Source organism: Hetaerina americana, unplaced genomic scaffold (genome assembly GCF_022747635.1).
Source record: "Hetaerina americana unplaced genomic scaffold, ioHetAmer1.1.p SCAF_1, whole genome shotgun sequence".
NCBI lineage: Eukaryota > Metazoa > Arthropoda > Insecta > Odonata > Calopterygidae > Hetaerina > Hetaerina americana.
Window position 1 is genome coordinate 10377147 of NW_027286069.1, and position 24512 is coordinate 10401658.

The 24512-nt window shown below is 34.6% G+C and overlaps 1 protein-coding gene across 2 annotated transcripts in view; it reads right to left on the minus strand.

Annotated features, from left to right (window-relative positions):
- The window catches only part of LOC139687891 (FK506-binding protein 15-like), a 76269-nt gene that overhangs the window by 40164 nt on the left and 11593 nt on the right, over positions 1-24512 (minus strand). The window contains exons 1-5 of one of the 2 annotated variants that reach the window (XM_071585228.1): positions 20068-21453; positions 10335-10559; positions 8815-9015; positions 8036-8189; positions 3810-4162 (exon numbers count right to left, since the gene is read on the minus strand). In XM_071585228.1, the coding sequence (XP_071441329.1) occupies positions 3810-4162; positions 8036-8189; positions 8815-9015; positions 10335-10559; positions 20068-21054 (1920 nt within the window). In that variant the 5' untranslated portion in view covers positions 21055-21453. Of the gene's footprint in view, positions 1-3809; positions 4163-8035; positions 8190-8814; positions 9016-10334; positions 10560-20067; positions 21454-24512 lie in introns of those variants that run through there. The other variant, XM_071585235.1, reaches the window with a different exon arrangement.

A 24512-nucleotide genomic window follows, 5' to 3' on the forward strand; every position in this document is an offset into this window, starting at 1 on the left:
GTCACCATATTTTCGGCTTGGCATATATATCAGGGTGGAGGCCACGGCTCGGGAGTCAGCTTTTCGGTACAGATCAGTCGTTTGAGCACCAGGGATCAGTAGCCAGCAGCAGATCTATCTAAAAGCTGATTTATACCACGAAATCAGCATTTCATGTTCCATTTGTTTAAGAAAAGACAACAAATATAAAATATTCCTTTGAAAAAAGGTTCAACTTCAAGAGTAACATCATTGTGAGTACCTAGTTAAATATATAAGCGCCCTAATTACTCTTGAATAGCTGAAATACGATAATTAAAAATTTTCAATTAAATACTTTACTAAACTAGTCAATACTCTACCTAAGTGGAAATACATGTCTTATTATCGACTGACTGAATCTAACAGAGCTAATCAGCCTTCCATTGCTCTAAAATAACCGTTTCAAGTAAAGTAAAAGCCAAATAGACTAAGCCATACACATGTGAGGCTCACCTGGATAAATATGAAGAATATGATCCCTACCTCAGAATATAAAAATTGTCAAGCATAAGCCAAAAATGGGCCATTGATTAAATAAAATAAATTAAAAGTTTATATAAAAACAAAATGATAGAAAAATCCATAGACTTACTCATAAAATTACACAGCAGCACCTGGATATATATGTATAAAAAGGAGAAATAAGATTCTTCTGCAATGAATACAGCCTTGGTGTGTCATGCTTCTGCTTTACCTATACGAAGATCAATAGGACATAGTCCACATAATAAACACCTTCACACAAGATCAAAATATTCATATTTCTTTGAGTAAAAATATAACTATCTCATTAAACTAAGGAAAAGATCTGTTGGTATATAAGCCTTTCAAGAAAAAAGTCAATAGTTTAATGGCAATTATGTGGAATCCACTACCCTCAAATTACAAAATATATTTTAACAAAAAAGCTTGAAATGCAGGCAACTTGTCTTTATGAATGGGTTCCTAAACACTATTTAAATGGTTAACTGATAACAACTTTTGGTAGTACCCCACAAGCTTAATGAATTTTTTAGATTCATTCTTTATGAGCGTCAACATTTTCATTGCTACTCTGGAGTAATGATAAGGCAGTATTTTCATTTTTGAGGAACATACGTCCCCTGAAGACTATTTTAAGGCTTGGATTCCAAGTTCAAACTGATAATATAGCATTATTTCCAGAAATGGATAAAATATTAATGTTTATACTAGAGTTAGTTTGAGTGCATTTTAAAAAATGAATGGATGAATAATTTTTGAGAGTTACCTAATCTAGTTTGACATCATAATTTAAGATGCATTTTGACTGAAACAGCTATCACTTAAAAAAACTGCTGTCCTAGAATAGATTAAATTTCTCTAAATATCATTAAGGGGATTTAAGGCAAAAAGTTTATGGTGTAATTATATTAATAATTTCCATTGTCAGATTTACAAATCAACAACTTAAAATTCATCATTTTGCAACAAACAACTAATTCTCCCAAAAGGTGTTCCATATATTGGCATTGGCTGAGTTTTCCATCAATTACAGCTGAACATTACATTTATAAGCTATGCATGAGATCAGATTCACAAAGACATCACTGTCAATTGGAATGCAATATTTTCTAAGGGTAAACATCATTCTCATTTACCTGGATTTGAACCCAAATCCCACAATATCCGGCCAGGTGCTTTAAACAATTTAGCTATAGAGATATCCTAGCATACACTGAAATTTTTATTCCCTACTCCCACTCCCAACTCCCACATTTTCTTTGAATTCAATGGCAATTAGTTTTACATTCAAATTTAATGCTTATATTTTTTTTGACAATTTCATTCCAACTCAATGCAATAATAATATAAAAACAGTGAGCCTTTAATTTGGTGTGATGAGTGAGATGAGGACATGAAAATACCACCTTAAATCAAAGTAGTTTTCTCACTAAGGATTGAAAACCTGTTGCAAATGAGCATTTTTTTCAAAATTGAAATGAATGCTCAAAGAAGAATTCTAAACTTCACAAAGAAAATATAACACCAACGCAGATCTATGTAAAATAATATTACTCTACTTTTAAACTGGCAAGCATTTCATGACGTAAATGCGACTACGAGTAAAATTGTCTGATATAAGCAGTCACATGCACACAAGACCAAATGAGGACACATCAAAGATAAGAATAAAAATTGTTTTCTTAGCATTTTATGTCAACTAGAAAATAAAACTAAGGCATAACGATATATGAAATCCATAACAATTCAACTAGCAACATCAAAGAATCACAGAAAGCCTAATTAATGGTAATAGCTGACTCCAACTCATCATACAGGATCATAGTCCCATTTGCTGTCTCGTTTTGTTTATGTTTAATTTCTCAGCTTAATTAATGGTGTATCATGCTAAATGCAATCAATTCTGATAAAAACATACAAAAGTCACACATATTTCACATAATATTACATTTATAAAAAATATTTGTGCCTACCACTATAGGGGTAAATTAAACGACTTTAAGTTAAAAATACTAATGAAAACTTTTAATAAGATATTAATGAACTTCAAAATAAATGATTCCTTGAATTTGGAGCATGAGAATGGGCCAAATTGATGCCAATCAACCATCATCAACGGTAGATTGGCATCAACTTGGTCTATTCTCATTGCTACCATTGGCTTTTGATTTTTCTCAAAAGCTTAAAAATTCATTTATCCTTTAAAAAGTGTTGACACACTTTTTAAAGGATACACTTTTGACACACTTTTTAAAGGATTCATCACTCACACAGAAAGAGACTTCAAGAGAAGTGTCCTATGCACTTTATTATTTTATATCATCAAAATCAATACTCAGAAGAAAAAAATTTTTATCTATACCGAAAACCATATTTCATCCTGAAACAATCTGCAATTTCCATCGGTTAACTTGTTGATCAGTGGGCAGCTGAATCCCGAACATTGTTGAAATGGAGCCGGAAAATATTGATTGAATGCCATTATAGATTTTGCTTTGTAATATTTTTGGCCTAGTGATCATGGTTGGAAGTATTATCTTTCATAAAAAAGTAAGTTTTATTCAAAACTAAGTAAGTACATTTAAGCACAAAAAGTTGGTTACATCAATAATTAGTGGAAATAAGGTTTGTACCTAATGTGAAAATGGAAATAATGATGTAATTTGATGGCCCAAAATTTAGGACATCAAAATAATTTTTAAGCATTCTCTGACCTCTATATTGGCAATTCAATGCCATATTTTTCGTTCATTCAAAATTAGAGCCACAAAATTTTGTTGCACACTGTTACCTGAGATGAGATAATTTACTTTTAGTAAAATAGAAACAAAATGACTAGAATAGCAATATTTGAAATATTAATAAGTATTTCTAAAATCTTTCAAAATTGTACAGAATTTGTTGAAATAAAGGTAATAAATATATAATAGCAATTATCATAGCACAATTCAATCTTAAATTCAAGATTTTATGCATTTATTCATTCACAAAAACGTTCAAATCTACATAATTCATTATGTCTAAAATTTTTAACTTTATAATTCTATGTACTACTGTTTTCTAATGATATGGAAGAGTCCAGATTGAAAACTTGTAAGGAATTCAAAATATGACTAGCATGAAATGCTAGTGCTATGGGTTACTGATCTGATTAATGGAAATCTGTTTTTTTAAAAGAAAAGGACATTAGTCAGGTGTAGCCCTACACAGAGTTTTACATGAAGTAATGATTATAGGAGAGGTAAATTACTTCCACTTTAAAAACAGGACTTAAAAAGTATGCATTATTTTACAGAATGAGTTACCTCAATTGGAAGAATATAGCCTCCATCTTCCAGCTCAACCTCATCTTCAGCATGGGGGTCTTCTTCATTCACAGCGTTTCTTTCATCACCTCGGCCAGTGACCTTGCCTGTGCCATCATCACCTTCACTCGCTGCTCTCCGCCTGGCTTGAAGATCTGGGAGCATTAGGGTTGGCTGACCCATCCTGGCCATTCTGGAAAGGATGCTTGCCTTGTCAGCAGGTGTACGTGTATCTTTCAGTGTAGAACCTGCAGGTGGGGATCCTGAAGGTGTTGATGTGACAGCAGATGACATCGAACACCCAGCCATGTGGCCTTTCCTTGGCGTTCCTTCCTGCTCAGAAGTGGAACCAACTGAAATGCAAAATGTGATTCATGGACTAAGACTTCAAATACAAATCTTATTAATCTGCATTATTTAAAAGTTCTTGACATAATGTTCTTATAATCTAATTCTCTGTTACAGTTACTGGTTGGCAAGCTTACTTATGTACCTATACATCCATTTTGGGACTAGTATTGTTCCTTGTGTACATAAATGACTTTCCTTATTACCTTCGCTCAGTTAATGGTCTTCAAGTAAATTTTAGGCTAATGACATACATAATGATAATCTGGTGAATCCTTAGACAACTTAGTAAGTAAAAGTGAACAGCCTCTGCGGCTAATAACACTACGGTATGCAGCCAACATTGACATTAATGCAGAAAAATCACAAAAGATATATTTTTTATGCCTAAATCAAATTTTTGAGTGTATTATGTCAGATAACCAAAGTCTAAACAGGTTCAGCATGCAAAATTCCTGTGTTTATATTTAAATGCCTATTTCAGCAGGAAGATATACATTCATCATTTAGGCAATAACTTAGAGAGTACATTTTGCTTACTGTTCCGAGGTTAAAAGCAAACTGTTAATCAAGATTTGCCATTGGTAAACAAGAGTTCCATTAAACATACGAGATTCTTGAAATGAATTCCACACAATTAAAATTTATTATGATGGCTGTGATTTCAACATGATTAAGTTGAACTGTTTTCCATGGCAATTTGAAAAAGTATCAGTATCAACAATTAGAGTAAACAATGACATAATGAGAGCAAGTTTTATCCAGGTGGTGGTTATTACTGAAAGGAAAGACAAAATTAAATTGTGCAATATATCACAGGGAAAGGAGGTCCTTGGTATTTTTAAAAGTAGTCAACTGTTTAAGGTAGATTTTGAATGGACACGAACTAGCCACAACTACATTTCTAAGCCTTTCAACCTTAAAAGATGCAACCTGAAACCCTACACAACAATAAACATTTCAATTCAACAATAAACATTTCAATTCTGCACATTTCTGCTCTCTGCATTCCATTCAAGATGTCTTTTCCTTCCCCACAACTCTGAATACAATACAATATAATTACAAGGGCAACAGAATTTCATTGATCTTTTCAGAAAACAACAATATATAAGATGATATGATAGCACTACTGCATACATTTCTATTAGCAAGTCCTCCTGACCAAACAGTCAAACCAAAACCCAATGGCAGTAGGTTTAAGTAACCTTAATCCCTTTGTGTAGAAGCAGCAAAAGCAAAATGTATATGTTCAAACAACAGAATGAAAACATAAATCATGGCACGTTTAAGTATTTCAAGATCAGTCTTTCAAAGCACTTTTCAAATAACCTAACTCATTTACATGCCCAGTGACTGATCTGGTGAAGCACCTTAGGTATGAAGGATAAATCACAGGGCTACAACATACTATCTACCCCAATGAATGTGATGTACTTCATCAAACATGCCCATTAGAAAATCATGCATAAACCCTTGACTGCCAGGATGTTGGTAGGATAGAAGAAGTCAGCCCCATTTCATACACCATTTCTCCTCCTGCTTGAGGATGAAATTTCCAGATCGTATGATCAAATACAAAGTGAGGCTCTATCCCTACTTTATGCAGCTAGCCTTGAGTGTCCTCAAATAAATGAAGCCTGAAATCAACTCTCCCAATCAAAATAAATACTCATAAATTAAATTTGTGCTTAAATGGTTGCTATAATTTTTTTTTTTTGCTTTTAGGGCTGCTATCCAATTTTTACATACCCCTCCCAACTGATACATAATTTACCATTCAGCACTTGAAAGAATTACATTTCCTGTATTTACAGTAGATGAGACAGGGATAAGTGTTGGAGGAAATCCAATAAAATTTGTTTAACCATCAAGTAGGTTTGCTTAAATTGAATCATGTCACAGATATTTCAATACCAAATGTGAGAATTCACTGAGATTTCTGCAAAAACATTATTTTTTAAAAGACATGCACACATGTAACAGACCATTTGCATTCTGGTTTCCAATTCTCAATTTTTTCCTGATTTCCCAAGCATTTTTTTCCTAGTTTTTTTTCCAATTTATATGATGAAGTAAACCTGTAATGAATTAAAGGCCCGCAAATCACATAGCAAATTTGGCCAAGACTCAGTCACTAGGTTAAGGTATGCCACGACCTCATCCCCAGAATGCCAAGGAGGGACACAGATGGTGAATGCTCCCAGTGATAGGAGGTACTTGATCCACTGCCTGAGCACTTATGTACTCGAGTCTAAGCTTGTACCTGACCATGGTGCGTTGAACAGGCACCTGTACACAGAAAAGTCATCAAAATTCGATTCATAATGGATACAGTAGTCACTGGGACAGCAACAATTTTTAATAGCAATAGCTTGCAGTAATATCATAAAAATATAGCTCAAACAGCTAAATTTTCCAAATCATGTTAACATGTTATTCAATTTAAGATCATATTAAGTAGACATTTGTTTTCATTGCTCACAGCTTTCTCATTACACATATTTCATGCCGTCAAGGTAGACTTGAGATATTCAGCTGAGTTTTTGTGGATATGGCTTGACTCAGGCTGGCTGTGATGTCAACAAGCTGACCTACTTATAATTCTCTAACCCAAATGCCAACAAATTCAAGTCAGATAGGCCTAGAAGCACTAAGTCTATGGGTCTTTGAAGCACCTTGTACATATTTTTGTTAAATTTGCCCTGGGTGAATATACCCGCTGATTTGCAGGCCTCTGCTCAGAATGATAGGTAGGTTACATATGTACACTGCAATGAAGAGATTGGGTTGGTCAGGAGTACAGGGAACATGAAATAGGTGTCTGCTCCTTTAGATACATAGCTGCTTCTCATTCATGAATTTTCTTTTGTGTGGTACTTGAATAAGAAATGCCCCACAATAAACATAATAGCTCTAACCTATAATCGGACAACATTATTCTCATTGAGAATTCCCAAATCTAATATCAAAATCCTAAATTATTTTCATAATATTAGGCCGTTTGTCAGGTTTTCTTTAGTTAAAAGAAATGCTCTGATTCCTGATTTTCATGATATCATAATTTTCCTATGTGGACACCTCAAAAAAGACTGTCCATAGCTAAATCAATTTATAAAGGTTAATTTCATCATAAGTGATGTTATAATTTACTTCATTCATTCTATGCTCTAAGAAAGTAAAATTCACATATTAGAGTGGTCTCAATTTCCCATTAAGATATGTTAACTGCAAAATGAGATGAGTGCAATGGGAGGGGTCCAGAGTTATTCCCATGTATTTGAACCCGGCTCCTCAATCAGGTGCCAAAATATTCTGGTACTGGGCCACCAAGCCTCATGACCACAACGGTAAATTTATGGGGTCTATTCAACCTTTGTACACTGACCTATATTATCCTCACTATATTCACCCTATTCTATGTTACTTCCATTTAAGATTTTTCCATGCTGCTACCTACTGATCTGTGGCTAACTTTCGGTCCATCCTCTGGGTCCATCCTCATGGGTTTTTTTATTTAATACGCATATCCTTGGAAACTTTTTACATGGAACACATAACTTGAGGATAGTGGCCAGTCATTCTGATGAAGCAATAATTCTGAGAGAAATACCAAGGCCAAAATTGCCAAATTAGCCAGTCTTGTACACTGCCTTAAGCTAAATCAAGAAGAGTAGGGATTAGAGGCATTAGTTATTGACCAACATATAATTGAAAAGTGGGAGATCCAAATCCTCATATAAATTTAGTCAAATGATTTTTTGTAGTGAATTCCTGCACATCTAGTGTAGTCTAATAGTCTGAACATTAGACAAGAGGAGAACAAACAACAATGAGTAAGGTCCCACCACCACAGATACTGTGGATTCTTAACTTACCCCTTGAATTGGCCATTATACTTCTTCCTGGTTTACATGGTTCTCCAACTGCTTGACCAAGTTTCACATCTTCATTCCCTATTCCTCTGCGAATTTGAAGAATCTCAACTTCATAAACAAGGCATGCCTCAGGAGAAAGTTTTACTTTCAACCCCTGTAACACCATAAAAATAATAAATTCTTAAAAATGGAAATCTCTGAAATAAAATAGTCATTACCTGACCTTATTTTAGCTCATTAGGTATTTTACTTTGCTAGAGGTCAAGCAAATCTAATCCAAAAAAATCTTAATTTCAGTCATATTCCACCAGTGTTATATAATACACTAGTGGCTATGCCCGGCTTCGCCACACCGATTACTCTGTACAGTTGTAACTGACGTTAATTTGTATTAATTTGTATAAGCAATTTTATATACTTAGGCAATTTTATATACTTGGGCAATTTCTTCATCATTGTTTCGTCCGCAGGCAGTGTGTGACATCATCAGGGGGTATTTTATTTAATATAGATCACTTAGCTCAGAATATGGAAGAAACATGTACCTCAAATTGCTAAGGGAGAGAACAGTTTTATTAAGATTCAGGGCTCTTGCATGCAATAATATCGCTAATGTTTATATTCCTAATTTTATTGCAATGCTGTGAAATATATTCCTTTTCAAAAACATCAAAATAACCTTATGAAATATATTTTCCCATTCAACCTTAACTTTTCAACGCTTTCCATTGCTATCTGTAAAAATATAAACCTAAGATTTCAAAGTATTTCAAAGCTACCTTCATCCTGCACACGGCATCAGGTGGAAGCACAATCATCCTACGAGTGCCAACAGTTGCCCCCCAAAGGGCTCCCTCCCACCACCTTCCGTCCTCCCCATCGACCAAATCAATATTGCACTCCTCCTCCTTCCACGATTTCCACCATTCCTTGACCTTTAAACAGAGTGGGTGGTCATCTTTTTCATTGCTGTCAACAACCTAAACAGAATGAAGAAAACGTAACACAACATTAATAACAAACAGGAAGTAAACATATATTTCACATCTGCCATCATAGTTAGCCTATAAAATAATAGCAATAATATGGATATTCTGAAGAAATGTAAATATCACAAATCTTGAAAGAGAAATTAAAATTCATTGAAGCATATTCCACAGGTAATAACATTAAATGTAAGAAGAACATATATTGCTGAAAAACAGAGACTTACTTAAGGAGCACTTGTTTTCCTTAATATTGGCCAGGGGAAGAATCAATGAATTCTACCAATAACAGAATTACAGAAGCAGTTTACTTTGAAATCTGGGCACTTATACATGAAATTTTGAAGATTCAATTCATCATTGTTTCTTAACAGTACACAAATTAAGGACCCTAGATCTCAGATGGCAGCAGCCTTTCTGCCTGCCTCTCAGAGCATGCACTTTGAATGCAATGAATATGGAGTATTTAGAGGATGAGGGGTTTTAAAGTTTGGTATTTAAGCAACAAATTTACATGAAAAATTATTTCACTTATAACAAAGCCTCAAATTATCCCCAAAATTTGCAGTTGGCTCCTTTATTCCTACTAAATTCTTAGTTTTCCAGACAACTTTCAAATTTTTTCCACATTTCCAGTTTCTAGTAGCTCCAATTTATTCCAGTTTTTCTAAGTAGCAAGGAACCCAGGTGCATTGTTCAGTAAATATGAATATCATGAAAAGCATAATCTTTCTAGGAATGGTTCTAAGTAAATAGATCAATCCATTTACTTGGAAATTCAGCAATTAATTAAGTGGGTACCCCACATAGTTTAGCTAAACCTTTCATACACCAACAATTCAATTTTTGAAACCATATTTTACTTTAAAACCAGACAACTTCTTCTGCTTAACAGCTAATAGCTAACACCAGAAACTCAATAAAGTTGATCACTAACTAAAGTGACACTTATCATGTCTTACATAGAAAGTGTACGATCATGAAGGTATTACGTGAATGAAAAGTTGACATTGATTAACATAATACAATACAGATAACTAATAATCAACATATGGTTAAACTAACTGGCCTCAAAACATCATATTTTGTGGTTATTGAATCGTATATCATTAGGCTTATATGGAGCAAGTTGTTACTTTACAAATTTCTATCTTTCCCAATGAAGCTCACATTTATGTCAGGTGATTTGAAGTTCACAGAAAGGCTTTCAAAATTTAATTGAAAATTAATAAACCATAGCACCTTAAATTTCCTTGGAGTAAGCCATAAATATTATTAATGTAAAACATCACAAAGAACAAATATTAACATACCTCACCATGAAGCACTGCATCATCTAGCACTCTTGCAATGTATCGCACCTCTACCAGGTCTCCAACTGTATCCACCCTGCGCAAACCTCCACCTTTGTTCTTAAGATCCTGGGTCATTGCAGAATTCCGGTTAGGTACAGCCTCAAAACCATCATCATCCTTGTCCTTCCCAGTACGCTTAGAAATCTGGCTTCTAATGCAGACATTAGCACGTGCTAGGCCGACCTGATGAAAAACCAAAATATATTAAGATACAGTGCCAGAACTGCAGGTGAAGTAGTAGTCATAGTTTTTGTGAAATTTTTGATGGAGAAAAAAGTAATTTCAGGAAACGATATTACTGAATGGGGTTTAGAAATAGGGCTTTTGCAGAAAAATATTAAGGAATACGTCATCTGCACATTCTTCTATCATTTACGCATAGAACAATCACTAAGTAATAAGTTTGGTAATTATTGGAAGCACAAAATTTTTTTTCCACAGCAATTTCAATGAATTAAAATCATACACCTTGACCAGATTTCAAACCTGGATCCCTTGATATTTCCAGCCAAGTGCTTCAGAAAACTAAAGAGGAGGTTGCTCAGCTAACTACAAATAATCAGAAACGTTAATGGTGATAAACTATTTTAATTATTTTAAAAGGTTTGTATAAACAGTATTGGTGACAATTTTTCCCTGACATGTGTGTGTGTGTATGGAGTGCTGAATTTAGACTGTCGATTAAGTGTGTGCATGAATACAGATCCTATTGCCATTGATAAGATGACAGTGCACACCACTATCACTGAAAATTTGGCGATGCAAAAGATCTGCTCTAAACTCCTCCCGAAGGTCTTGACAGATGACCAAGAGCTGAGTTGAGCGTCTGCTTGTGTAGACCTTCTCCAACAGCATCGTGACCATTCCCCGACACCCTTACAGTCCTGACTTGGCACCAGCAGACTATTTTCTATTCCATTAAGAGAAATCCTCCCTAAAAGGACACCACCATAGGACCCTACGTGCCTTCAAAGAAGCTCGCACATGTGCCCTTAAGAACACATGGAATCCACCTATCAGGGAGCCTTCAAGTCATGGAAAAGCTGCTGGCACAAGTGTGTTGCCCAAGGGTTGTACTTCGAAGAATGTCGAGGCATTGTTGCAATATCTGAAATAAACCTATTTTTCCAAAACTTTTTATACAAACCATGTATTTTGGTAGTCTCATATTTGGTATTTTTGGATGGACAGGGAATGAACACTAACAGATTTACACCTACATTTCTCAGACCTAACAAGGCAACTTGACATTCCGCACTAAATTAAACTGTTCCTAAATACTACATATATTTTATTTCCCTTTATTCTGTCTAACACGCCTATACTCTTCCCCATGCTAATTGGCTGGCCTATTTTCTCTTCAACAGTAAATCATCAATCAAAATACTCTGCATCCAAAATTCACACCTCTTTGGATTTTTTCAAACAATGCTCTTTCCTCCCCAAACATGCCTAGTGCCTCTTCTTTTGTTTTCCATTCTGTCTATTTCATTTTTTCCACAGTCACATCTCAAAGGCTTCCAATCTATGCCCACCATCTTGCTTTAACATCCATGCTTCCACACCATACAAAAACATGCACCATATTGAAGTTTTTTCTAGTCTTTTCTTGACATCCTTACTCAAAACATTCATGTCATCAATTTCCTCTTCCTTGTGAATACTTCTTAGCTAAATGCAAATCCACTTCCATGTTCCTAATACTTGGCCTTTCTCGGTCAAAAATACTTCCAAGATAAGTTAACTATACTAATTTCTTATTTTTTTAGCTCCCCAGAAACTATATGAATTAATTATGCTACTGCCAAATCTTTACCGAACCACATGGGCTAACTGATATCTCTCAGTCCCCTGGCATTTTTCATGCATTATTATGTTTAAAAAGGATTTGCTATGGCTAAATTCTGACTCCCACAAAATGCTACTGTTTCCCCATAACCATCCCTTATTCCTGCACCGAAGTCTCCTACCATAATCTCTTCCCTCCCTTCTCAACAGTGTTTTTCATACATATCATCAATGAAATGGCATTATATCAGTGCAGTCATCTTACCAATGAAACATATGATGTGCATACTATCTGGCTCATACCCTTCCATATATCTGGCATGGATGAACCTAATAGAAGCAATTATCATTTCTCCCAAGAGCACAGCTCTAGGGGTCATCAGAAGGTACTAGCCTTCCACCACACCAAGACTCTAGTTCATGGCAAAGGAAAATTTGCATCTAACCTAATAAATTTAATAATTATTTATCTCAAGCATGATTAATCACATTCTTGGCAGTGCAAATACATGCTATGTGTATGTTGAGAGTATTGTTCAAAATGTGAATATTTATCACTTCAGCTTTCAGTGGAAACTAATATCACCAAATTACTTTTAAACGTAGGCATGGAATTAAAATGTATTCAATTGTTTCCGGCTCAATTTTGTGGAAGTGCATGTTCATTAAATGAGGAAAAGAATGCATTTTTCGACAGTTCTTTACTTTTGTACTACTAGTTTCAATGCTTAGGCGTCATCATCAGGTACAAATTAATCAAGTTGCAGTCCATTTATATACCATTCATGTGGGGGAAAGGGATGGTGAGAGAGGGGGGGGGGAAAGAGGTAGGGTTGTGATCACCTTTCCTGATCTTTAACACCCATCTCCTCCTTCCCATCAATGCAGATCACAACCCCAACTCTTTCTCCTCCCTTCCCCCTTCTCTTTCCTTCCCCTTCTCTTTCTTCCACCTTCTATCACCAACCCATTCTCCCACATGAATGGTATATAAATTGACCGCAACTCGACTAATTTGTACCTGATGATGCCCAAGCGTTGAAACTAGTAGTACGAAAATAAGGAACTGTGGTAAAATACATTGTGTTCTTCATTTAATGGAATTAAAAGTTTAAGAAGAAGAGATACCCCTAGATTCTCTAAATATTAACTGAAGGAAATTATTAAATATATTGCTCATTCACTGACTACTGCTATATTCAAATGTCTCATGTTTGCTGTATATCCTCATTTCTTAAAGTGATAAATTTGGTATAGTAATAATCCTACATAAAAAACTTATAGAACTAAATTAATTTGTGTTTTCTAGCTCTCCCAAGTTCTCAAAAATATTTTTACTTCTTGACTGCATGCTTTTCAATAAATTACCCATGACAGCTATCAATATGGACACACAAAATTTCAAATACATAATATTTGTCATGTAATATGGGTGGTTTGTGACACAAGTTTTGTATTCCACACAGGAATACTATGACAGAGAAATATTTTCACCTTAATATATCATTTATTTAACATGCATATATATATACTGTTAGGTTATTACAATAGTTTCTCTATTTCTAAATTTGATGATGTTTATTATGCCACGTGGTCTGCTGACAAATAAATGATGATATGATATGAATAGCATTTGCAATTTAACATCAAATAAAATTATATTATTATAACATTATTACCCATAGCCATAGTCCCAAATTAGAGGACATTTAGATGACTAAGATGCCAAAATCAACATGTATTCTCATTATTATTAACAAAGAACTAATAAATTCTGATGAATTGGGAATATAAATAAGAAAAAAATTTATAAACAATGAACAAGGATCCAATCTGTGTTTTTTAACAAGATACATCTTTCTACAAACATGAGATGTAAACAAAAAAATGAATGAAAAAAGGAATTTATCAAAACATGAACTAATTACTTCTTAAGCTCAAATTAACCGTTTTGACCAAATAATTTTGTAGATTTGTATATCAAGTAGGCAATGACATGCTAGAGAGGGGATGATAAACTTTTACACGATGGTCAGCATGACCCAAATACTGAATTCCCTGACATTTCCAGGTTGGCACAAAAAAATCCCAAACATCATAAACCACCAAAAAATACAAACCACTAGAGCTTTTACTGTGCTCACTTTGCACTATTACGGTATCAGAAACTGATTTTTATATTTATAATGTAATTAATTCGTTTTCAAATGTTCCTGCTGTAGGGTTGCCTGACAGTGACCTGTTTTGTTCAGAGAATATTCAGAATGCTTAGTTTTTAGCTTTATTAAACCTCACTGAAGGAAATATATCTCCAACAATTAAAACCATTCCCTAAGGTAATCTTCATTTTCACATAGTTTAAACTAAGATAAAAAATAAAATTAAAGGGCTACAAAAATAATTTAATACTATAATTAAGGTAAGAGATATTAAAAAAATACTTCAACCATATAATTTGATTGCTATTTGGCATATACCATTTATAGGTCCCACTTGATCATTTTCTCTAAAAACGTAATTATTTTAAAGCTTTCATTAATCACAATGGAAAAAATTATAAGGAGGAATAAAAAATTTCCAGATTCCCTTCATAGTCCCCAACTTATCCCAGTCCCTGGCCACCTATATATATGACCACACAGTTAGCAGAGTTTTTTTAGTCTTAACATAATGATAGATTTTGAATGGACTTGATGATACACTTATATATAAGCACCGCCGAACAAGACATCTCACACTACAATAAACTTCACAAATTCTGACTGGCTTATTATCCCTCCTTCCATTCCATCCAACATGCCTATCCTTTTCCTTCCCCTATTTTACCTCTCTAATATTCTAATCACAATCAGTTTTCAAAAGTAGATCTCAAATCAAAATGCTCCGCACACAACATGCATGCCTCCTTTGGATTTCTCCCAACAACTCTCTATCCTTCACTACCATGCCTAGTACCTCCGCTTCATTTTTATATTCTACCTATTTCGCCTTTTCTGTCCTTTTCCACAAACACATCTTAAAAGCCTCCAATCTATGCCATCACTATCTTGCTTCGATTACATATCTCTGTTTTACCTCATCTTTTCTTGACATCTATGCCATCTATTCCCTCCTAGAGAAAGCTTCTTTGCAAAACGCAATTCCCCTCCCTGTGTCCCTGCTAATTTGACCATCTTCGTCGAAAATACATACAAGATTGGTACTGTTCCACAAGCTCTAGTTTTTGTACTCCTATTTTAACAATTAACTTAGCTTTCCTCTTTCTCAAAAACCACAAACTTTTTTTTGCACCATTCTCATCCCATACCAATCGCATTGATTTTTTAATGTGCTAAAGCAATTCTTATAGCCATGGTTACTGACTGGTGATATTGACCTGACGGGTAAAATATAACTTAATCATCTGTAAACCTGATTTCATGAATTCCCTACTAGCCTTTATTCCTATCTTGTTCTCCACATGCAACTTTGACCATTTCATCCACATATACTACGAAAAGCAAGAGTGAAAATGCATATCCCTCTCCTACTCCTCTTCCAAACACTACCCATGTCAACCTTCCATCTACCACATGCACGGTAGCAGTCTGAGTAGTAGAGGTTATGGACAAGTGATCTATCCTTCCAAGCTACAGCTTTCTTCTGCAATACACTCAAGTGAAGTCCACTCAATTTACTTTATTGAATGTCTTCCCCAAATCTGCGAAACAAGGATATCATGACCTTAGTCAGTTTGCCTTTCCAGTATTGATCTAATTTCTGCCATGGCATCATGTGTACCTCTTCCCTTCCTGAACCCAAACTGATCTTTCCCTAAGCAATCATTCGCCCTTTTTCTACTACCCCCTGGTACTCCTTCCTTTTTTATCTCCATTAATACTTCTAAATTCCATTTCCTCATCCATGTTCATTCCTTTGGAATCTGATGGCACACTTCATAAGTGCTAAATTATTATCTCAATCCATATTCTCACAGTAAATTGTAAGAACAAATGTTCCATGCATAACTCCATCTATTGTGGTATTTAAACAGTGTTTGTTATCATTGAATAGTACAATTAAGAAAGGCATTACAGCAAACTATTAGAAATACTTTGCATTTGTACCTTTTAACATGTTATCAGCTAGAATTTGTTGTATCAGGGGTAACTTTATGGAATTTGCATAACATATTGAAATGAAATAATTTACTTTGTAATTCCACACACAAAAGTATGTGGAATTACAAAGTGAATTATTTCATTTCAATTTGTTATCAGCTTATTTTCAATGGGTGAATCTCAGAAGGGATTGGGGCGGCATGGTAGCCTAGTGCATATTAAGTTCAGTTACTGACTGGATGATTCCAGATAACACCAAGGGACAATTCATGATAAAATACAACTGGGGCCATTCTCTGGAGTTTAAGTCAGATTTCCTCCCTAGCTGTATTCCATTCTTTAGTTCCCTTTAATCCTTGGTGAAAATTACCCACTTCTTGATTCCCCCTTTCTTCTGCCTCCAATAATTTTGTTTACAAAATGCTTTCTATTTTCAATTGTGTTTTACCTATCATTTTCCTTTCATTCTTAATATTCTTCCATGCTGGTGCATCTAATGCACCGCTGCATATAAAGAGAAGAGGTTGGCTAGATAGGCAAAATATTTCCATTAAATAATAAATGGGAGAGGAAGTGATGAAACTGAAGAAAGGGAAGAGGTAAACAAGCAGGATTCCATTTTTGTACCAGCATTTTTCAACTGAAGGTTACCAAGTTTTTATTTGCATCCAGTGAATGTTTACTCACAAACAAATGTTTAAAAACTTTCGATTTTCCCCATTTTATTAGTATGATTTGGGAAGCAACAACATTGTAACACTTTTATACTGTCTCCCTCAGGTTTTAGGGGATAACATTTTTTCGCTTCTGAATCTTATTCAATCCATTGTGCAATCACATCTAAGTATATTTAAAACTTAACATTTGAACTATTAAAACTTTTATCTTTTCAAGAGCCTAGCCAGGACACAGAGATCATCACCATTCACGCTATTTTTTATTTCAACACCTTCCCCAAAATGATTTCTGGGTATTTTATTAGTTTCTAGTATTTTGTCTACTATATCTCTAAAGTTCATGATATCTATCCTGAGGACTGTATGCATGTGTTTTGGTTGGAAGTACATTTCAGATCCCCCCTTAGGATAGCCTGTGTCTCTTCTTTTAGGTCATGGTTTTCTTCACCATGTATCACAGGTTATTCCAAAACTAAATTGATTTCTGAAAAACCCAAACATGATGGGTAGAATTGAATAATTAATCCCCTTTACATGGTGTTTAATATTTGAGATGGTATTTGGCAATATTTTGCCATTTTACTACTGACTAATACACACTTCTCCTGGTTTACTGATGCAACAGGCATTGCATATTTTCCAAATTCAAGTCTTTGCTAAATGTTGAGCCCATTCTCAAGGTATACTTGTAACCTTTTAGAACATATACACAAACTATTCACAAACACTTTCACTTTGCTAGAATTCACCTTCCTCTTCAATATGCAATACTTATTTTTCTTTTGGTGTTTCAAAAAATCACTTTGGATTTGAAGAGTGTCTCTTTTGCACATACATCAGTCAATTTCCTATTCAATTGATAGGATCACTTTCCTTCTTGCCCCCAAATTCATTTAAACTTTTACTTTAACTTAAACCTTTTATTAATCTCACCAGAGAAAACTAGATAAATGCTTAAAATTATGGTGCAATACAGACGGAAATCAATAAGGAATAAAAACAATTTTGTGGACAATAGAAACAAGCAATTTCCCTTAGTTATATAAGGCATAAACATTAGCAAGCATCTTTTGGAATAAACCATGGCAATTTCAATTTCAGGTCCACACATACTTTGAAATATAGCTGGTAAGGATAGAAACTTTTGAACAGCCATATTATCATTATTACAATGTAATTTGGCAATTAGCCAGGAGGCAGGGTACATTCAAACCAATCTATTGTTAGAAACAAGCCAGGTAAATAGCCAACTCAAAACATCAGAGATAGAAAAGAATTTAGCCCAGGACTTTCTTTTCTAGAAGCTCCTGCTGTTCAAAGGAAAATGTCTAAAAATATCTCCAGGTAATTTTTTCCAATCTCTAATACTCTTATTTAGGATGGAATGCTTACTTATGTCACTCCTTTGAGTGAGCCATTTTGGTTTATGTGTATGATTATCCCCTTCCCTTGTAACATCCAACTAGTGTTTCTTCTTTAATGCCTCCCCATGCCTCACTCCCGCACATACAATTCAAACATTTTCTCCAGCATTCCAATTGTTCTCATCTTCTCTAAGCTGTCCCATATAAAACCTAACTAATGGCAATATCCCAAATTATGCAAATATATACAAAGCCATTCTTTTTGCAATAGTAGCTTGGAAAAGTCTAAAAACCCCAAAACTAAAACTAGTGGCTAGACTAAAAATCAAGAGGTCTGGAAATCTCTGGAAAATAAATTTAAGGTGGTGATCAGTCAATGGATATGGCTGATGGGACAGGTTTAACTATCACCTAATGAAAAAACTTGTCTCCTTCATGAAAGGGAGATCTCATGGTGAGAATTCCTTGAGTAAGTAATATTTATTGAATAATGAAAATATGCTAATCATTTATAGGTAGAAAAATCTGCAAACCCTGACAGCCATTTTAGAGACAATAATGGCAAGCTGATTCACTGATTCTCAGGGGAAAAATAATTAAGGACCATAATCTATATTTTATTAAGGGGGTCAAAACCAATAACACAACAACAATAAGTCATTTGTATGAAATTTTCATGGTCCATTTATAGAGATGAAGATTTTCAGAGGAGTTGTCATCTTACTAAAATAACATTTCTTTTCCTCTAATGGAAACTTCACCAGGGTTGAAGAATGATCATACTTATTAAAGTCTTGTGTGTCCCCCAGCAGAGGGGAGGAAGCTGTAGTGTTCTACCTATCAAATAATGCAAATGACTCCAAAAACTGTGTTTCAACAAGAATATGGCATTTTCTTAGCCATTCCAAATTAATTAATCACATGGATGTGAGGAAAAAAAACTTAACCATACCAAGAAAAGTAATCACCAGAAGTAAACACAAGAGGCAATAAAGAATTGATATTCAATACTGTGTTACCAGACTATCAAGTTGAGAAAAAATAGTTATGGTGGCCTATTTCACTTAAATTGCCGATTTAGAAGAAATATTCAAATTGCCTAGCACTGTGACAATATGTCAAAAGAAAAAGATCTTCAATCAGTTCTTCCAGAGGGTATCAATAAAATATCAAAATCAATTTTTAAAATTTAAATAAGTATATAACATGTAAATTATTGTCACTCACCTTTCCTGACACAATTCTTAGTTTCCCAATTTATTCCATTGAAGGATAATATAATTTTGCTATTTCTTCAAATGACTGTTGTATTGATACATGATGAGGAAAATGCTATTACATTTTAACCATGTGAAATATCAACAATGAATGAAACACCTCATCACCTAGTAAAATATAGATTTCATTTACAGATGAATGGTACCTTAATAATATAGGACCTTTTATACAATGCTACTGGCTTAACCAACTTCTCTGAGGGTACAGAATTCGCAAGTACGACACTAAAATAACAGAGCTCCACTAGGAATGATTCTCTCATTTACAAATACGTTGTACCTAAATAAGGTACAAACTTGTACACCAACCGTTCATCTAACAATATTTTAACCAACTGTAACTGAACAAAATTATGAAGTGCAACTCTAAAATAACTTGACCATATTGGGGATGGTACATAGAATAACTTGGTTGGACATATTGCAATAGTTATTTTCCATCCATGACTATGAGCCTCAGAATTAAGTTAAAAATATAAAATTACCTCTGCAGCATCTTCATTTTCCTGTAATTGGTCTTGATCACCAGATTTTCGGCATTTCCCAATACTATAGCGATCTTTAAACCGTTTGAGCCAACCAGCACTACCTTCAAAATTTTGCTCACCATATCTTTGAGCAATTTCCCGGGCTTTCTCCTGTATTTGAAGACTATCGGGAGTATATCCTTCACTGTTTTTACTCCAATACCAACGCAAAACCGCCTCATCCACATTCTGATACTGACCCATTCTTATACGCTTGCGCTCCTTACCTACCATGTTTTCCGCACATCTCAATTTGTATCTATCCTTAAAAATAGTCGAAAGAGTCGACACAGCAATATGATACTTTTTAGCAATCTGAGTAAGCCTGCCACCATTATCCAGATCATTTAACATACCGATCTTTTGTTCAAGAGTGAATGTGTTCCTTTTTTTTAAAGGTGTGTTAGCTGGAGGAGTTGCATTGCCATCAAAAGATTCCGAAGGTATTGATAACGTTTCCTTGGGTATAACCATTCCGTAACGGGTGCCTCCCATATCCACTACGTCAGTTACCAACTCCTTGCCAGAAATAACTGATGACGACTTATTATTAAACAATGAACTTGTTTTCTCTGGTTTACCTTTCGGTTTAATCACCCCCGATACCGTTTTCTCAAGATCAATTACATCCGAAAATAAATCCTTCAAAGATACCGCTTCTGTAGGTTTCCCAGGTACCTTCACAGCAGGAAATTCGGTTTCATTTATATCTACAAGTACGCAAGGATGCGAATCAACTAATTCTGTTACAAAAGCACTTCCAGATGAAGATTTTAACCCAAACGTTCCCGAGCTTGATTTCGATTTTTTACCATGCCCATCATCCAACAAAACTCCACCGCTTTGTTCTTCAGTGGGGTTTTCAACTTCACATAACCTCCGCTTTAATTTCAATATATGGCTACAATCTTGCTTTCTTGGTACTGCTTTTTTGTCCGTGGACATTATACGCGCTTGATCGTTACCTTTCTGGTCATCAAGTGACGAATTAAAATTTTTGTTTCCTATCTTCCCGTCATCATTTCATCCATGATATTATATATTAGTTCGTAACATCTTAATTAAGACCGCTTTCCACATTAATTAAAACATTCTATTGTTTCCAGAAACCGGATGATAACAATAAACTAGGAAGCAATATAAAATTTGTTTTGTGCGTTAAATATTGTTGTCGTAGATATGTGTCACGTCCGAGGAATGGCTTTTTTAACTACTTAACTCATTACTACAACAGCTGCCTAACTTTTTAGGCCCTACCAACACTGAGAACACTTATTTGGAAAATAGTTAACTCATCAATGACAAATGTGAAGTAGTATTTTAACGATGAAAAACTTGTTTCACAACAAACTGCTTTATGATCATGTAGCACAAGACCATCTTTAGATGTGAATGCTTTGGATAACAAGTTGCACGAAAATACATGCACGATTGCAAATGTTAGGCTTCATTATAATAAAATGTTATCGCCAGGAATAACTCATTCTGCAATGACAATTTACTTCTTCGAAATATGGTCGCTGAATTCTACAAAGGAACATGGCGCCCTACGCATTTTCGTACACAGGGGCGGTATATTCAAATTGCAAAAACGGTATACGTTAATTTAAGGACATTCCTACTATATAAGTCACAGAGATTAGGAGACTCAAAAATCTACATGGGCATACTTGAAACGAATTTCACTAAGCCACACAAGAAGAATAAGAAAGTGTACAATTCATAATTTGCCCCAAAGCTTTGAATCAACTTAAATTAAAGCTGTTACAGGAGGATGGAAATGCACGCGGATATTATTGAAATAATTTTCTAATTTTTTTTAGCTAACATCATTAAGCTAGTGAAAGGAAATGAATGTGATGTTATCAAGAAAAAAACATAATTTAATTTTTCTCTGGGCTCTTGCAGGATTTCTTTTTGAAAGCATCATACTGAACTTATTTTCAACCTTCAGGATTACCAAAAACACATATAACACAATAGAGGATTTAAATAAACGTCAATGCTAGCAATTAATTTAAATAATCCAACGTAATATCTAACACTACTCTTCCAATGGTGCAGATTAAGGATTCAAATACTTCAGATCAATAAGTCTCTGTTACCAGTAATGAATATTGATGGCGAGTATCAGAACTAAGGACTAATTATTGATATGGAAATTGGCCAGGAATGGATTGAGACTTTCACTGAAATTGATCCACCGAATCTGTGGGGTGGGAAACGTTGTGAAAAATGAAGAATAAATAAACAATTATTATACATTAATTAATTATTAAATAAATATGGTGAAAATTACAGGAAATACCACAATAGTAATCTTAGCAAACCTGCCCACGGTGTGCGCATAAAAATGGGAAAATTTCACAGGGCAATAACCTGGTGTAAGTCAATCATTAGGAGATCTCATTTCTTTAAAATGCTGACAAAATAACATTTTTAGAGGATACAGCTGAACTGGCTAAAGCACTTAGCCAGGAATCCAGGACTTAGGGTCTGAATTCCATTCAAGAGGAATGATTTTACACTCAAATATTTGCACATGTTGATATTGGGATACTTAGGTATTATTTAATAATGTTTCCCAGTACTAAGTAGCAATACATTTTAAAAGTTAATCACAGCAGAAAATACAACACATGGCACAAAATTAGAGCCTTGATATTCAAACTTTAATGACAACTTCAATAATGTTCACACTAATTCAACATTCATAACATAAACTTGGCCTGAAAATGCACTAGAATGAGTGAAAGTGGTTTGAGGTGCTGCACTCCATATGACACTTTTTGCGGACAGGTGTGTCAGTTACATCAACATTACAAGTAGTTAGTAGCATTAGTTCATGAGGAACTGTAACTAAGGTAGATAGATATAAGGGATAAGAATTTCATTTCCAGAGAAGGTTAGGCAATGGTAGAAATTGAACCAAGCCATCTCCTATTTTAAAACAAAACTAAGATGAAATATTATTTTAGTGATTTGGCTGGGAAAAAATGAGGTTGACCAGTGGAATTTGTCCATGAAAGGCAGGTTAGTGGCCACCCACAAAGACAAAAAAAACTATTCATAGCAAGGGAAATGCTTACTGATCTCTTAATGAGAATAGCATGATATAATCTTATGGAATGCAATTTGAAGATGCCTACTAACAGAAGTACTCCTTTGATAGACCCAGAAACACTAGATATTCTAATCTCCCCACCCCGATCACTACACCAACAATAATTACCCTAAAAGGTTGCAATGCAAGGAATTATTTTTCAGCTCCTAATAAGTTTTTCTCCTATGCAGGCTGTCAAAGATATACCAATATTTTCCCTTCGCATATGCCACTCAATATTCTTTCTGGGCAGTTTTCAGGATTCTAGGGCCTCTCCTCCCTCATCTCCTCTAGTCCCAATTTTCCTGCCTTCTTTGAATTTCTCCCAACAACCCTCTCTCTTCCCTTACCAAGCAATTTAGCACTTCTTTCCATTCCTTTATTTTTTTTCTTTCTTCACACCCACATTTCAAATGCCTTCTCTCCATGCTTTTACTCTCACCTCTAAAACCAAAGCTTGGGAGTCATACAACATTTTGTCCCATTTCACAATTTTCCAAGAATTTTCTCTCTTTACATGAGGTCTCTGTCATCCAATTCCTTTCTCTTTGCACAAGTTTTTTCTCTGTGAAACCGCTCCGCTTTCACTGCAAAATTTCATCCAAAATAATTCCATACATAAGAATTGTTCTAACTGGCCTATTTATGGTGCCTCATTTTGATTTTTACTACAGCCCTAAGAAATCAATAATTTCTTGATAATCCTGTTACCTTAATTTCCTAACAATTTATCATTTCACACTTTCAACACTGATTCTATCATATGCTCAATAATGATATCAGTTCCTTAGCTGAATGGCAAGCTAATACCATATTTTATTTCTCTTAAACTTAATTGGTCCCACACTTAATTTCAATCCAACCTCCTCCCTTCCCTAGTGTCTCTCACCATTTCCTGGGTCAACAGTGAAATGCATTCGTGATGATGAAAAGCCTTGTTTTACTTTCACGCCTGCTGCTGCTCATACTGATTCAACATCTGAGAAGTTTACCTGGGCCATCTGAGCCACAAACAAGCTTCAGTTGAGTTGCCTATCCTTCCAATCCACACCCATCCACAACTCCTCTCAATTCACCAAAATTCATCAATTTTTTCCAATGCATGTATTCTACAGAATGCCTTTCGAAATCCACTGCGCAAAAAAATTAACTTCCTGTATTTCTTTCTACCCATGATATCAGTGCTGCAATAGTATTTTAACATATTTATTTACCCATTCTGCATCCAAACTGACCTTCCCCCAAGTCAATAGCTCTTTTTTCCATTCTATTTAGATAATCCTTACATCTACCTTTACTG